We start from the raw sequence: 13,748 nt of genomic DNA on the forward strand, positions 1-13,748 counted from the left end.
GGTGGAACTATAGGTCTCTCCATTCACTGTCACATGATGGTGGAACTATAGGTCTCTCCATTCACTGTCACATGGTGGAACTATAGGTCTCTCCATTCACTGTCACATGATGGAACTATAGGTCTCTCCATTCACTGTCACATGATGGAACTATAGGTCTCTCCATTCACTGTCACATGATGGAACTATAGGTCTCTCCATTCACTGTCACATGATGGTGGAACTATACGTCTCTCCATTCACTGTCACATGATGGAACTATAGGTCTCTCCATTCACCGTCACATGATGGTGGAACTATAGGTCTCTCCATTCACTGTCACATGATGGTGGAACTATAGGTCTCTCCATTCACTGTCACATAATGGTGGAACTATACGTCTCTCCATTCACTGTCACATGATGGTGGAACTATAGGTCTCTCCATTCACTGTCACATGATGGTGGAACTATAGGTCTCTCCATTCACTGTCACATGATGGAACTATAGGTCTCTCCATTCACTGTCACATAATGGTGGAACTATACGTCTCTCCATTCACTGTCACATGATGGTGGAACTATAGGTCTCTCCATTCACTGTCACATGATGGTGGAACTATAGGTCTCTCCATTCACTGTCACATGATGGTGGAACTATAGGTCTCTCCATTCACTGTCACATGATGGTGGAACTATAGGTCTCTCCATTCACTGTCACATGATGGAACTATAGGTCTCTCCATTCACTGTCACATGATGGTGGAACTATAGGTCTCTCCATTCACTGTAACATGATGGTGGAACTATAGGTCTCTCCATTCACTGTCACATGATGGAACTATAGGTCTCTCCATTCACTGTCACATGATGGAACTATAGGTCTCTCCATTCACTGTCACATGATGGTGGAACTATAGGTCTCCACTCCCCAAATGACCAGTTTTACCACACGAAGGGACCTGAACAAAGCAGATTGTGTGTATAACTGTTTCACCCTACAATGATGAAGTGAATGCAGAGAGAACTTAATGTGATCCCAGCCTCACTCACAGCAGATAATTCAGTTCAAATATTTGTATACCGGTACATAATAAATACTTTAATAATAATAAAAAAAACGTTATGTTTGATATTGTATATTTATTGTTTTGATAGTTCCTCGTCTGTAGTATTACGTTATTGTTTCTTTGTGCTTTTTGAAAAGCACATTGTATCAATCAAACAGTTACTGGATGAATTTAATTTGATGAAGAAGAAACGTACAAGTAAAATGTACTTATATGGCTTTGATTGAAATACTTTATTAACAGTTTGCATAGACAAGCACAGAAAAGTACTGTACGATATACAAGGTCTGCTAAAAGGATTTATCCAAGAAAGCCTATGGCTTGTTTAATTGAGTAATTTAAGTATCGTCAGAAAACTACAAGTGTCAAAAGTAAAATCACTATTACCCAGAATATGTCCCCATTTCATTTTTGGTAATGTTAAAAAAGTGATTAATGTATGTTTTGTAATAATAATAAAACATCATGTTGTTGTCCCTTTGAGGACACAGCAGGCCGGATGGAGACCCTCCAACAGGCCCGTCCTGGACCCTGGAGCCTTATGTTGAACCCCATGTTGTGTGTTCTAGTCAGAGTCACTGCTGCACGCACTGCTGGAAGACTGCACACACACACACACACACACACACACACACACACACACACACACACACACACACACACACACACACACACACACACACACACACACACACACACACACACACACACACACACACACACACACACACACACACACAATCTCACACACACACACACACACACACACACACACACACACACACACACACACACACACACACACACACACACACACACACACACACACACACACACACACACACACACACACACACACACACACAGTTGTCAATTTCGTCAACTAAGACTATGACAAAAAATGTTGATGAACTACCTTTTTTAACTAATGATGCCATAATGACTAAAAAGATCAAAGCAAGCCGATCTGAGCTTGTAGATCAGCTATTTTCTGCCTGACACACCAGTAAGTCAGGCATTACGGTCAGGGTGCCACCAAGGCCTGCTGCCAACACACATTTTATGAGTCAATCAGGCTGATAATAAAGAAGGGACTCTTACGCCATGGCTGTCCTTTCCTTTCTTGTGGCAATGGCGATGCTTATGGCCGCCTCTGTGCCGATGCCTGTTCCCTCCGTGCCCGTGACCATGGCCACGCCCATGTCCACGCCCATGACCATGCCCGTGGCCATGACCATGACCATGCCCGTGACCCTGGTCATCGGAGTCGGAGTCACTGCTGCAAGAACTGCTGGAATACTGAACACACACACACACACACACACACACACCACTGTTAATTTTGTGGCGGAAAATGGTCAGTGGCGTCGCTACCTATATGCGCAATACGCACTGCGAGTAGGGCAACACGCCGAGGGGGGGAACAAAATGTGCCAAAAAGTTCCTCGCCGACCCTCAAAATAACACATTTAAGTGGCCGTGTGTTTGCGTCCTCAGTCACAAACAGCGAAAATAGCCGATCTGGATGAGGAATAGCAGCACTCTCGTCGCTAGGGGGGGGCAACACAAATAGGGCAACCAAATGGTACGTCCCTGAAAATGGTGGTCGGCAACCTTTTTTTTCCACTGACAAAAACTGAATTAAAAATATAATATAATAATATAATATAAAATATAACCTAAGCCATGATGACTAAAAAGAAGAGATCCAGTAGTAGAAGGTCACTTTATGTGTGTGGGAAAATAGCTGATCTACAAGCTCAGATCGGCTGAGTATAAAACATATACGACGTTGTAGATCTGCTATTTTTTGTCCAAAAGTGCATACAACTAGGGATGGAGATCGATCATTCTTATTGATAACGACCACCTTATCGATCAGATCGATCATTCTTATTGATAACGACCACCTTATCGATCAGATCGATCATTCTTATTGATAACGACCACCTTATCGATCAGGCTTATCGAGCCGTGTTCTTATCGGGCCCACTGTCGAGCATTTTCTTTTACTACTAGGGCCTTCAAATACAGCATTTTCTAACAGATGGAAGGCAATTGACCTTTTTATCAATAAAATAATATTAAAGAAACTGTTAACTGGTTAGTGTGTGCACCGTCACTTTAAAAGCGTAATGTTGTTTACCCGGGCTGCGCTGGTTAATTGGCATCCATCAATACACTTGTAGACCGACATGTTTGTGCCAGCATGGATGATTACATTTATTTCTTGATCGCCTCTTGTCTTGATGTTTTAAACATGACGTCATCGGCCGCTCTGCTCGATAACAGGCCTGATAAGCCCCACAGCTTATTGATAACGGGTACTCAATAAGCTTGTTATTGGGGTTTTTTCGGTTATCGAGCTCCATCCCTAATTACGATGTAATCGGGGGTGCCTGCCAAGTGCCAACATACATTTTAGTTAACTAGTTACTAAATTAACTAGAATCAACTAGATTTAGTAATATTTAGTCAACTAGTTAGGCCTACTAAATCAACTAGATTTAGTAATATTTAATCAACTAAAACTAGACTGAAAGTAAAACATTTCAGATGACACAAATATGACTAATAGCCTATTAATAACTGACTAATAATTATATTCAAAGGACAATATTTTCTGTCAACAGTAACACTGAAACAAACAAACAAAGTAAAACATCAGTTCACTCAAAAGGGGATAATAAATCCAGTTCCTAAAAGAACCACGTGGGGGCGATATGGGACTGTCAAATATTAATGGATGCTATTACTGTATCATTATTCCATTCCTTGTTTCATCTGATGCTCTGACGTGTTTGAGCCCATGAATCTGGGGCGCCAATCACTGCTTTTGTCTTGTTATAGGACAAAAGGTGTTGGTTATTTTGTTGATCACCTTTATTTGAACAAGCGTGTGTGTGGCACAACAGATGAACTTCAATGATTTTCCTTATAGGGTCTTGACGCTGGACAGCGAAAGCCGTAGCTATGTGGTCAGTGGTCTTCTTTATAATGTCGCTCTAGTATAGCAAGGTATCAGACACTCTTCGGATTCAGAATCGGAGTCACTGCTGCAAGAACTGCTGGAATACTGAACGAGGCGAGGCCCTAGCAACCGTACCTAGCAACCGGAGCACTTCCAAAAATGGAAAATAGCGAGGCATTCTTTCTTATATCGATATTAATCGCCGTAAAGATACTCGCCTAGAGCACCCCGCATATGTATTTAATTGGCCGAGTATACCCGTCCTTACAACATTTAGGAAGCAAGCCCAAATAAACACTTTAGAAACAAGACCCAAAAACGCAACCCATAAACTACCAAGCAACTTCGCAACGAGCCTATAAAGCAGACCTGGCAACCCTGTCATAGACTAGTGTGGTGGAACTGGCTAATAAAGAAGGGACTCTTACCCCATGGCTGTCCTTTCCTTTCTTGTGGCAATTGCGATGCTTGTGGCCGTGTTTGTGCCGATGCCTGTGCCCACCATGCCCATGTCCGTGCCCACGGCCGTGCCCTCGGCCACGCCCACGGTGCCCATGTCCATGTCCATGCCCATGTCCATGGCCTTGGCCTTGGCCGTCGGAATCGGAGTCGGAGTCACTGGTGCAAGAACTGCTGGAATACTGAACACACACACACACACACACACACACACACACCATTGTTAAGTTTGTCGACTAAAACTATGACGAAAAATGTTGGTCGACTACCTTTTTTTTCACCGATGAAAATAAAAACGAAATAAAACGTAAGCCATGATGGCTAAAAAGAAGAGATCCTGTAGAACTAAAGGCTACTAGTACACGCTGCAAGATATTTGCCCCGATTATGCTGTCGCTGACCTTTTTTGGCCCTCAGCGACAAATCCCCGGTGTGAGGCCAGATCGGGCTTCGAAATCCGATGGATTGTGCAGTCCAATATAGGGAATGAGCCATTACCCAAAGTGAAGGAGTTTAAGTATCTTGGGATCTTGTTCACGATTGAGGGGAGGGCGGACAAGGAGATCAGCCAGAGAATCGGAGCACTGCGGCGGTATTGCAGACAGTCGCTGTACTGCACTGTTGTGATGAAAAGAGAGCTGAGCCAGAAGGCAAAGCTCTCCGTCTACCGAGCAATCTTCGTTCTTATACTCTCACCTATGGTCATGAAGTGTGTGGGTCATGACCGAAAGAAGGTCGCTGATACAAGCGGCGGGAACAACATATTTTGAGATGGGGGTCCGCGGCCAAATACAGATAATTCTGGGGGTCCTTGATATGAGGTCAACCCAAAAGGTTGAGCACCACGGACATTGAAACATAAAACTTTTTCATAAAACTGTTAAGATTTAGAAGACCTTTTTAGAATCTGATCTCAGGTCTAAATGGGTTAAAAGACGGAGATCTCCGTCCGTGGCAGTCGGTGTGTTCACAGACAGCGGCGCAACTGGTGTGGTGTTACATTTGGAACACGTGCACTCGCTGTTGCACACAAAAAAAACTGATAAAGAAGAGACTCTTACCCCATGGCTGTCCTTTCCTTTCTTGTGGCAATGGAGATGCTTATGGCCGTGTTTGTGCCGATGCCTGTGCCCGCCATGCCCATGTCCGTGCCCACGGCCGTGCCCACGGCCACGCCCACGGTGCCCATGTCCATGCCCATGTCCATGTCCATGGCCGTCGGAATCGGAGTCGGAGTCACTGGTGCAAGAACTGCTGGAATACTACACACACACACACACACACACACACACACACACACACACACACACACACACACACACACACACACACACACACACACACACACACACACACACACACACACACACACACACACACACACACACACACACACACACACACACCATTGTTAAGTTTGTCGACTAAAACTATGACGAAAAATGTTGGTCGACTACCTTTTTTTTCACCGACGAAAATAAAAACGAAATAAAACGTAAGCCATGATGGCTAAAAAGAAGAGATCCTGTAGAACTAAAGGCTACTAGTACACGCTGCAAGATATTTCCCCCGATTATGCTGTCGCTGACCTTTTTTGGCCCTCAGCGACAAATCCCCGGTGTGAGGCCAGATCGGGCTTCGAAATCCGATGGATTGTGCAGTCCAATATAGGGAATGAGCCATTACCCAAAGTGAAGGAGTTTAAGTATCTTGGGATCTTGTTCACGATTGAGGGGAGGGCGGACAAGGAGATCAGCCAGAGAATCGGAGCACTGCGGCGGTATTGCAGACAGCCGCTGTACTGCACTGTTGTGATGAAAAGAGAGCTGAGCCAGAAGGCAAAGCTCTCCGTCTACCGAGCAATCTTCGTTCTTATACTCTCACCTATGGTCATGAAGTGTGTGGGTCATGACCGAAAGAAGGTCACTGATACAAGCGGCGGGAACAACATATTTTGAGATGGGGGTCCGCGGCCAAATACAGATAATTCTGGGGGTTCTTGATATGAAAAAGGTTGAGCACCACGGACATTGAAACATAGGTTTTTCATAAAACTGTTAAGATTTAGAAGACCTTTTTAGAATCTGATCTCAGGTCTAAATGGGTTAAAAGACGGAGATCTCCGTCCGTGGCAGTCGGTGTGTTCACAGACAGCGGCGCAACTGGTGTGGTGTTACATTTGGAACACGTGCACTCGCTGTTGCACACAAAAAAAAACTGATAAAGAAGAGACTCTTACCCCATGGCTGTCCTTTCCTTTCTTGTGGCAATGGAGATGCTTATGGCCGTGTTTGTGCCGATGCCTGTGCCCGCCGTGCCCGTGACCATGCCCATGGTGTCCATGCCCATGCCCATGCCCATGTCCATGGCCTTGGTCGTCGGAGTCAGAGTCGGAGTCACTGGTGCAAGAACTGCTGGAATACTGAACGAACACACACACACACACACACACACACACACACGCACACACACACACACCATTGTTAATTTCGTGGACTAAAACAATGACGAAAAATGTTGGTCGACTACTGACTACGGTCATTTCATGCTTGGTTGGACGCACGTCGCATTGCGACATGTTTTCATTGAAGGATTATAAGTCATATGATACACAAAACAAAAAACACACGGCCACAACATATATTTTTTTTATAATTTGCAGACAAATACAATTAATTTGGAGGTCCTTGACATGAAAATGCAGGTTTAAACAACATTATAGGAACTAGCACAAATAAGCACTACACTTTAGAAACAAGCTCCCCCCCAAAAAAGGCAACCCGCAACTACCAATAGTAATAATTACAACAACTTCACAGGAAAACAAGCCCAAAGTCACTTATAATAAGCAGACCAGGCAACAGTGGCCTTGTGGTTAGAGTGTCCACGCTGAAACTGGGAGGTCGGAGGTTCGATCCCCGGCCGGGTCATACCAAAGACTGTAAAAATGGGACCCAATGCCTCCCTGCTTGGCACTCAGCATCAAGGGTTGGATTGGGGGGTCAAATCAACTAATGATTTCCGAGCGCGGCGCACGCTGCGGCTCACCGCTCCAAGAGATGGGTCAAATGCAGAGAACAAATTTCACTGCGGTACCGTGTGTGACAAATCGTACGACTTTGACTTTGTCACAGACTAGCTTGGAATGGACTGATAATGAAGGGACTCTTACCCCATGGCTGTCATTTCCTTTCTTGTGGCAATGGCGATGCTTATGGCCGCGTTTGTGCCTATGCCTGTGCCCACCATGCCCATGGCCATGCCCGTGACCGTGACCATGACCATGCCCGTGACCGTGACCATGCCCGTGACCATGGCCTTGGTCTTCGGGGTCAGAGTCGGAGTCACTGGTGCAAGAACTGCTGGAATACTGAACACACACACACACACACACACACACACACACACACACACACACACACACACACACACACACACACACACACACACACACACACACACACACACACACACACACACACACACACACTTGTTAATTGTGTGGACTACAACTATGGCGGAAAATGTTGGTCGACTACCTTTTGTTCACTGACGAAAACAAAATAAAAACTAAATTAAACCTATAAAGCCATGATGACCAAAAAGAAGAGATTTAATTTTATGCTTGTTTGGACGCGTCGCATTGCGACATGTTGTTTTTATTGGAGGAGGAAATTCATATTAATTTGGGGGTCCTTGACATGAAAATGCTTGAGAAACACTGCAGGTTTAAACAACATTATAGGAACAAGCACAAATAAGCACTATACACTTTAGAAACAAGCTCCCCCAAAACAGGCAACCCGCAACTACCAATAGTAATAACTTCACAGAAAAACAAGCCCAAAGTCGCTTATAATAAGCAGACCAGGCAACACTGTCACAGACTATAGCGTGGAATGGACTGATAAAGAAGGGACTCCTACCCCATGGCTGTCCTTTCCTTTCTTGTGGCAACTGCGATGCTTATGGCCGTGTTTGTGCCGATGCTTGTGCCCGCCGTGCCCATGGCCATGCCCATGGCCATGGCCATGGCCTTGGCCTTCGTCATCCGAGTCGTAGTCGGAGCTGCTGCTGCAAGAACTGCTGGAAGACTGAACACACACACACACACCATTGTTCATTTCGTCAATGAAACTATGACTCCCTACTATGCTCCCGGTCGCTGCCCGCATGAGTACAAAACTCTGATGCTGGCATTCAAAGCAACCAAAGGTATGACACCCCCATATCTTGCTAGTCTCATCGAACCCTACAAACCCTCCCACGTGCTCAAATCAACTAACGCAAGTCCCAAACTCTTCTCCCTTCTGGCTCCAAAACTATGGAATGCACCTCTTCAGACTCCATCTTAGCTAAGGCACCAGCAAAAATAGGGCCCTAGTAATTCAACATTTTCTCAAAAGGGGAGGGGAGAATAAATGCAGTTCCTAAGAGGACCATGTTGGGGCGATATTGGACTGTCAAATATTGATTAATAACTCTATGGATGCTGTTACTGTATTAGTGTATTTCATTATTCCATTCCATCTGATTCATCTCCTTGTTTCATCCAATGGCGCTCTGATGTGTTTGTATCTGGGGCACCAAGCACTGCTTTTGTCTCGTTAGGACACATTTTTTGTCAACTCCACACTATAGCCTCGGAAACCCAGACGTTTTTATTACCAGGGAGAAAAAAACCTCCACACTGTCACAGCCTATAGTACGTGTGGACCGGGCTGATAAAGAATTAACCCATTTTGGGCGGGAACCCCTTTTGGTGTTAGCATTATGTTATGCTTTAGCTATTGAAAAATAGCAGATCTACAAGCTCATAGCGTGCCACCGAGTGGCGCGCTACGAGCTTGTAGCTCTGCTAATTTTGAAAAATCGAAGAACGACTGACATAAGCTTTTTCAGAAAACTGTCAGGATGTAGAAGACATTTTTAGAATCTGATCTCAGGTCAAAAATGGGTTAAGGGACTCTTACCCCACGGCTTTCATGTTTTTTCTTGTGGCAACTGCGATGCTTATGGCCGCGTCTGTGCCTATGCCTGCTCCCTGATCCACGCCCACGGTGCCCGTGGCCCTCGCCTTCCGAGTCAGATCGGTCACTGCTGCAAGAACTGCTGGAAGACTGCACGCACGCACACACACACACACACACACACACACACACACACACACACACACACACACACACACACACACACACACACACACACACACACACACACACACACACACACACACACACACACACACGTTTGAAATGGTAAATGGTGCATTTATATAGCGCCTTTATCCAAGGCGCTTTACATAGATTGTGCATTACATTACATTCACCCATTCATACACCGATGGCAGCGGAAACCATGCAAGGCACCAACTAGCACATCGGGAGCAATTAGGGGTTCAGTGTCTTGCTCAAGGACACTTCGACAGTAACTCTGGGGGAGCCCGGGTTTGAACTGGCAACCTTGCGGTTACCATCCAGGCACTCTACCCCTGAGCCACCGCCACCGCGGCCATTAAACACAGACAGCACACAGAACACGCGTTTGATATGGACCCCACCATACAGTACACACTTCAGCCTCATACACACACTTAAAACGAACATTCTGTGTTCCGTCTGTGTTTCATGGCCGCCTCAATGCTTTTCCAATGCTGGAAGTCACGTGGTTTGACCAAACACTTGTTTGATGGGGGGAGGGGGGAAATCAAACAAGTGTTTGGCCAAACCACGTGACTTCCATTGGAAAAGCATTGAGGCGGCCATGAAACACAGACGGAACACAGAATGTTCGTTTTAAATGTCTGTATGAGGCCGAAGTGTGTATATCAAACGCGTGTTCTGTGTGCTGTCTGTGTTTAACGGCCGCCACACAATGCAATTCCAATGGGAGTCACAACATGGTTTGACCAAACATTTGTGTTTGATGGCTGTGTTCTGCCCACTGAACACGCATTCCTCAAGGCCTTAATAATTACCCCACGGCTTTCATGTCCCTTCTTGTGGCAACCGCGATGCTTGTGGCCGCGTTTGTGCCTCCGTCTGCCCCGCCCGTCCTGAGTGGGGCAGGATGGGCGTCCGTAGCCTCCTCCTGGCTGGTCACCGCACCCTCCCTGTCCGTAGCCTCCTCCTGGCTGGTCACCGCACCCTCCCTGGTCGGGGTACCCTCCCCCACCAGGGTCCGCATGCCCTGAGGAAAGAATCACCCAGAGTCAGTGGGAAAGTAGTCACGTTTTGTACTTAAAAGTATCAATACTATACAATGTAGAAATACTCTGTTACAATAAAGTCCTCAATTAAAAATGTACTTGAGTAAAAGTACAAAAGTATTGCTATCAAAATGTACCAAAAGTAAAAAGTACTATTTGATTTCAAATGTATTAAAAATATATATATTTTGAAAATGACAGATCTACAAGCATGCATCGCGATGCGACGCATTGTGACCTTGTAGATCAGCTATTTTCAAATGGCCGAAATGTATACAGGGCTGAAGTGGTTAATGTACATGTTTTGCAATGATAATCAGAGTTTACAAAGTCTACGAAGTAACAGTACTGGAAATTGGAAATACTCAAGTAGGCTAATGTAAAAAAATACCTCAAAATTGTACTTAAGTAATGTACTTAAGTAAATGTACTTACATTAGTTACTTTACAGTTACACCACTGCCCATAATGCATCAAATAGTAATGCTATTATTACTAAACTCCTACCAAAAAACTGTATTTTGGTCGATTATTGCTCCCCTTCAATAATACTAAGTGGTATCGTTGGAAAGACAATGAGCCACTGCATGGGCCTTAAATAGGGTAGTTGTCCTATTGCATGGGCCTTAAATAGGGCAGTTGTCCTATTGCATGGGCCTTAAATAGGGTAGTTGTCCTATTGCATGGGCCTTAAATAGGGCAGTTGTCCTATTGCATGGGCCTTAAATAGGGCAGTTGTCCTATTGCATGGGCCTTAAATAGGGTAGTTGTCCTATTGCATGGGCCTTAAATAGGGCAGTTGTCCTACTGCACGGGCCTTAAATAGGGTAGTTGTCCTACTGCACGGGCCTTAAATAGGGCTGTTGTCCTATTGCATGGGCCTTAAATAGGGCAGTTGTCCTATTGCACCCGCCTTAAATAGGGCAGTTGTCCTATTGCATGGGCCTTAAATAGGGCTGTTGTCCTACTGCACGGGCCTTAAATAGGGCAGTTGTCCTATTGCATGGGCCTTAAATAGGGCTGTTGTCCTATTGCACCCGCCTTAAATAGGGCAGTTGTCCTATTGCATGGGCCTTAAATAGGGGAGTTGTCCTATTGCACCCGCCTTAAATAGGGTAGTTGTCCTATTGCATGGGCCTTAAATAGGGCAGTTGTCCTACTGCACGGGCCTTAAATAGGGCAGTTGTCCTATTGCATGGGCCTTAAATAGGGCAGTTGTCCTATTGCATGGGCCTTAAATAGGGCAGTTGTCCTATTGCATGGGCCTTAAATAGGGCAGTTGTCCTACTGCATGGGCCTTAAATAGGACAGTTGTCCTATTGCATGGGCCTTAAATAGGGCAGTTGTCCTACTGCATGGGCCTTAAATAGGACAGTTGTCCTATTGCATGGGCCTTAAATAGGGCAGTTGTCCTACTGCATGGGCCTTAAATAGGGCAGTTGTCCTACTGCATGGGCCTTAAATAGGGCAGTTGTCCTATTGCATGGGCCTTAAATAGGGTAGTTGTCCTACTGCACGGGCCTTAAATAGGGCAGTTGTCCTACTGCATGGGCCTTAAATAGGGTAGTTGTCCTACTGCACGGGCCTTAAATAGGGCAGTTGTCCTACTGCATGGGCCTTAAATAGGACAGTTGTCCTATTGCATGGGCCTTAAATAGGGCAGTTGTCCTACTGCATGGGCCTTAAATAGGGCAGTTGTCCTACTGCATGGGCCTTAAATAGGGCAGTTGTCCTATTGCATGGGCCTTAAATAGGGCAGTTGTCCTATTGCATGGGCCTTAAATAGGGCAGTTGTCCTATTGCATGGGCCTTAAATAGGGCAGTTGTCCTATTGCACGGGCCTTAAATAGGGCAGTTGTCCTACTGCACGGGCCTTAAATAGGGTAGTTGTCCTATTGCATGGGCCTTAAATAGGGTAGTTGTCCTACTGCATGGGCCTTAAATAGGGCAGTTGTCCTATTGCATGGGCCTTAAATAGGGTAGTTGTCCTACTGCATGGGCCTTAAATAGGGTAGTTGTCCTATTGCATGGGCCTTAAATAGGGTAGTTGTCCTACTGCACGGGCCTTAAATAGGGCAGTTGTCCTACTGCACGGGCCTTAAATAGGACAGTTGTCCTATTGCATGGGCCTTAAATAGGGCAGTTGTCCTACTGCACGGGCCTTAAATAGGGCAGTTGTCCTACTGCATGGGCCTTAAATAGGACAGTTGTCCTATTGCATGGGCCTTAAATAGGGCAGTTGTCCTATTGCATGGGCCTTAAATAGGGCAGTTGTCCTATTGCATGGGCCTTAAATAGGGCAGTTGTCCTACTGCACGGGCCTTAAATAGGGCAGTTGTCCTACTGCACGGGCCTTAAATAGGGCAGTTGTCCTACTGCATGGGCCTTAAATAGGACAGTTGTCCTATTGTACGGGCCTTAAATAGGGCAGTTGTCCTATTGCATGGGCCTTAAATAGGGCAGTTGTCCTATTGCACCCGCCTTAAATAGGGCAGTTGTCCTATTGCATGGGCCTTAAATAGGGCAGTTGTCCTATTGCATGGGCCTTAAATAGGGTAGTTGTCCTATTGCATGGGCCTTAAATAGGGCAGTTGTCCTATTGCATGGGCCTTAAATAGGGCAGTTGTCCTATTGCATGGGCCTTAAATAGGGCAGTTGTCCTATTGCATGGGCCTTAAATAGGGTAGTTGTCCTATTGCATGGGCCTTAAATAGGGCAGTTGTCCTATTGCATGGGCCTTAAATAGGGCAGTTGTCCTATTGCATGGGCCTTAAATAGGGCAGTTGTCCTATTGCATGGGCCTTAAATAGGGTAGTTGTCCTACTGCACGGGCCTTAAATAGGGCAGTTGTCCTATTGCACGGGCCTTAAATAGGGTAGTTGTCCTATTGCATGGGCCTTAAATAGGGCAGTTGTCCTATTGCATGGGCCTTAAATAGGGCAGTTGTCCTATTGCACGGGCCTTAAATAGGGCAGTTGTCCTATTGCATGGGCCTTAAATAGGGCAGTTGTCCTATTGCATGGGCCTTAAATAGGGCAGTTGTCCTACTGCACAGGCCTTAA

General features: G+C 45.6%; 1 protein-coding gene across 2 annotated transcripts in view; it reads right to left on the bottom strand.

Annotated features, from left to right (window-relative positions):
- Window positions 1-1,448: 1,448 nt before the first annotated feature.
- LOC306915206 (uncharacterized protein) overlaps window positions 1,449-13,748 on the bottom strand; it is a 21,916-nt gene continuing 9,616 nt past the window's right edge. Inside the window, exons 3-11 of one of the 2 annotated variants that reach the window (XM_079492479.1) lie at window positions 10,456-10,667; window positions 9,452-9,598; window positions 8,405-8,572; window positions 7,651-7,848; window positions 6,718-6,900; window positions 5,540-5,740; window positions 4,448-4,660; window positions 2,150-2,347; window positions 1,451-1,649 (exon numbers count right to left, since the gene is read on the bottom strand). In XM_079492479.1, the coding sequence (XP_079348605.1) occupies window positions 1,481-1,649; window positions 2,150-2,347; window positions 4,448-4,660; window positions 5,540-5,740; window positions 6,718-6,900; window positions 7,651-7,848; window positions 8,405-8,572; window positions 9,452-9,598; window positions 10,456-10,664 (1,686 nt within the window). In that variant the 5' untranslated portion in view covers window positions 10,665-10,667 and the 3' untranslated portion in view covers window positions 1,451-1,480. Of the gene's footprint in view, window positions 1,650-2,149; window positions 2,348-4,447; window positions 4,661-5,539; window positions 5,741-6,717; window positions 6,901-7,650; window positions 7,849-8,404; window positions 8,573-9,451; window positions 9,599-10,455; window positions 10,668-13,748 lie in introns of both variants that reach the window. The other variant, XM_079492480.1, reaches the window with a different exon arrangement.

This window comes from Electrona antarctica (assembly GCF_951216825.1).
Source record: "Electrona antarctica genome assembly, chromosome: 22".
Taxonomy (NCBI): Eukaryota; Metazoa; Chordata; class Actinopteri; order Myctophiformes; family Myctophidae; genus Electrona; species Electrona antarctica.